Source organism: Vombatus ursinus, unplaced genomic scaffold, assembly GCF_900497805.2.
Source record: "Vombatus ursinus unplaced genomic scaffold, bare-nosed wombat genome assembly UNPS02013950.1, whole genome shotgun sequence".
Taxonomy (NCBI): domain Eukaryota; kingdom Metazoa; phylum Chordata; class Mammalia; order Diprotodontia; family Vombatidae; genus Vombatus; species Vombatus ursinus.
Window position 1 is genome coordinate 140129 of NW_020953728.1, and position 3714 is coordinate 143842.

Here is a 3714-nt window from a genome sequence, read left to right on the forward strand (position 1 = left end):
ACACACACACACACACACACACACACACACACACACACACACACACAATTTTTGTCCAAGGTAAAAGAATTTGTTGTTACAGCTCTGAATAGAGCACTTATTTTTCAATTGGACCTTACCTTTTTGGGCCTGAGTACTTTCATGACTTTTCTGGCAGTACCCCAAAACCAGCATGACATGTTTTAGGCTTCCTTTACAAAAAAGAAAATAAGAAATCAAATGCCTGCTAAAATCATTCCTGTAATTAAACAAAAAATATAATTTCTTTACACATAGCAGAAAGCACATTTTAGACGCAGATTCCTGGGACACAAATTTATAATTCCAGTTTTTAAGTACCACTCCAACAGAGATGTAAGCACGATTGTCTCTGTATAAGGATAATAGACAAATCCTAAGGTGAAAAATATAATTGAAAAAACCTATCATTATGACTATCACCTGAAAATATATAAACAACAGATGCACCTTTGTCAGTAAAATAGATGTATTACCAAAAGATTGTTTGTAAAATGAAAAGTAATGCTCTGCCATTTGTTAGTAAAGGGATTATGGGCAAATTATTGAAACTTTGAGGGTGTTTCTTTACGTTAAAATAGGTGTAATAATACTTCTCTTGCCTTGTGTAGTAGATAAAAGCACTTGAGTACAGTGGATAAAGAGCTGGCCTTGAAGACAGGAAGACCAGAGTTCAAGCCGGCCCCCTGACTGAGAATAGCTATGTTACTTTGGGCAAGTCACTTAATCTCTCAATGATCTAGGCAACTCTATAAGATAGCAAGTTGCAGAGAAGGTGATACCACTACTTCTGGAGGGAGTTTCCTCACCTAGGAATCCCCTATATCAATAAAATTAAAAGTTTAATCCCAATCCCTCTCCCAGGGCTCTTATGACAAAGATGCATGGTGCAGTAGAAAAAGAGCCAAAATTGTTTTAAGGAAACCTGGGTATGATTCTCAGCTCTTATACTTATTAGCTATATGACCATGAGCAAGTCACCTAAATCTCAGTTTGCATTTGCAAAATGAGTATACTACTTGTATTACCTAATTCATAGGGTTGTTGTGAGGAAAATGCTTTGTTAACTACAAAGCTTTCTATGAATGTGAATAATTATTATAGCATATGAGAAAGTCCTTCAGAGCCACTTCTGTTCAGGTTGCTGGAATCCAGCTCTTCTGAGTCAAAGTCCAATGTTTTCCATGATGATAGACGTTTAAAACTATAATGAACAATGAAAGCACAGCATAGCATAGCAATTACCTATAGTAATGGCAATTAACTGGGAGCTAGGTTGCCAGAGCTGAGTGTGAGAAAGTCTGTTATAACAGAAAAAACACTGGATTTGGAGTCAAAAGATGCACTTAGTAAATTTTTGTGTGATTACAGTTCTAAGAAAGTTTGGCTCTGCGGATGAATATGTAGGCTTTTTTTTTTTTTTGGCAAGAAGGTTAAAACTACAAATTAGAATATTCTCTCTCTCTTTTTTTTTTGCTAACAGGAAACTTAGAGGCAAATTTGGTTACTACATATAGTATTAAATTAATCTCAAATGTCTGCCAGCATTTACTCTTTTTTTAGTTACATGGTCTCTGCTCTTTTTTGGTATCTATTTATCCTATTTTTATATTACATTTAATTTTTAAACATATAGATTAAGTATAGAAAATTTAATTATTTTTTGTCTTGGAGTAAAAGAGAAAGGAATTCAACTTACCCAATTGGACTGTCATCAGTGCTCTAATAGAATTACAAAAGTTCTGAATTATGTGTATGATGCGATGTGTTGAAAGATCAACCAGTAAAATGTGACCTCCTCCTGTACCTATCCAGAGTGCCGCATTTTTCTGTAGACAGAGGGTTTTCACTCTTCCAGAATAAGCCATTTCATGTTTTGATTCCTTGCTTAATATTACTGTATGCTCCCTGAAAATATGAACAAAAGTTTCATCAATGGTTCAGACATTGCAATTTTCGTATCTAAACTGTGTTAACTTTCTAAAGGTTTCTAAACTACTTTATATAAATGCAGAATGCCGAAGAGCAATAGGCTTCACTATCTGAGCAGGGAATATTTAATGAAAAAACAAGAGGAAACTTCAAAGTATAGTTTTTAAAAGCCTCCAAAAAGTCTTTAAAAAGGCATTTTTCATGGTCATTTAGGTAACTTATTAAAAAGCAACATAAACCTTTTAAATTCTGTCTTGAACCAATGTAAAATCTCTTTCATGATAAAGTCAAATGATGAAATGAAAGAAAAAAAAGGATAATTTTACATATTATTTTAAAATAGAAGATACAGAAACACTGGAACTTCTGTATCTGCCAATTCTTCACATCTTCAAGGAAAGAAACAGTGATTAAGAAGAAAACGTTTTTAAAGTGATATACAACAGCAACTCATCATGAAATGACTCAATATGTCATGAATTTGGTTATTTCACAGGTCAGATCCCAAAAAGAATATGGAAAATGCTCTGTTAAAGTGGTTATTGAACAATCTGTGATACCAACAGGTAAAAGGATTTTACTTTATTGGTATAAAATCCAGTATATGCCTAAAATAATATTTAGTGTTCAAAAGGTTCAAGAATATGACATTCTCTTTTTTATCTTGCCTATATGTGAGCTATGTGACACTAGACAGTGCTTCCAAAGGATACTTATTCTTAAAAACATGACATTTTTAAAATGAAAATTACTTTAAAAACTGTACACAGTCTATTAGTACACAAAGTTTCTCCGTCTTCTTATCCCATACTTCAACAAAATGGCTGTTTTTCTTAGCTACATAGATAGCTTTGTCCACCACAATTGAAATGATGTTGGAATCACTGAATGTTGCATAAGAAAACCTATGACAAAACAAGAGACTGTTGTCATTTATTTCCTTCTGTATTTAAGTGTATAATACAATTTCTCTGTTGATAAAAAACAAAACAAAATATTAACTAAGTCCATGAACCACTTAAATATATGTATGTGTATATATATATACATATACATAATTTTTAAAATAACTGAATATTAAATTCAACAAAACAACAAGTCAGTCAGTTTGTAAGTCAATCAACAAGTCAATTTTAAGAGGTATGTATGTACCAGGCACTGATAACAACTGGGGAAATAAGAAAAGCAAAAACAGTCCCTGTCCTCAAAGTTTGTTCATTCTTCTGGACTCCAGTCTCAACTCTCTTTTAGACATCTCAAACTGGATATTCTATAAACATCTCAAAATCAATATGTCCCAATTACTGTCAAAGGCACCACCATGCTCCCAATCACCCAGGTTTGCAATCTTTGATTCCTCTTATAGGTTCAATAAGTTTCCAGATTTTGTCATTTCAAACACCTCATCTCTTAGTTTAGGTGCTCAACACCTGTCACTTGGACTATTGCAATAGCCTTCTAATTAGCTTTTCTGTTCAGTCTCTCCCTGTTCCAACCAAACCCCAACATAACTGCCAAAATTATTTTTCTAAAGTCTGACCATTTCAGCACCAACACTACCTTACGTAATAAACTTCAGTGGTTCTCTATAATCTCCAGGATCAAATAGAAAAATCTGTTTGACATTTAAAACCTTTTATGACAAACATCACTCCTCCCTTCCAACCTTTCCAGTTTTTTATACTTTAAACAACCTTCTACTTCCCTCACCCCACCAACACACACACACACACACACACACACACACACACACACACACACACA

At 33.6% G+C, this 3714-nt stretch overlaps 1 protein-coding gene across 5 annotated transcripts in view; it reads right to left on the reverse strand.

The window, feature by feature from the left end:
• The window catches only part of LRRK2 (leucine rich repeat kinase 2), a 228053-nt gene that overhangs the window by 11490 nt on the left and 212849 nt on the right, over positions 1–3714 (reverse strand). For 3 of the 5 annotated variants that reach the window (XR_003568832.1, XM_027858947.1, XM_027858946.1), the window contains exons 48-50: positions 2703–2855; positions 1718–1926; positions 120–191 (exon numbers count right to left, since the gene is read on the reverse strand). Coding sequence is in view for 4 of the 5 variants with exons in the window: in XM_027858947.1 (XP_027714748.1) it covers positions 120–191; positions 1718–1926; positions 2703–2855 (434 nt within the window). In the remaining variant the exon portion in view is untranslated. Of the gene's footprint in view, positions 1–119; positions 192–1717; positions 1927–2702; positions 2856–3714 lie in introns of those variants that run through there. The other 2 variants (XM_027858948.1, XM_027858949.1) reach the window with 2 other exon arrangements.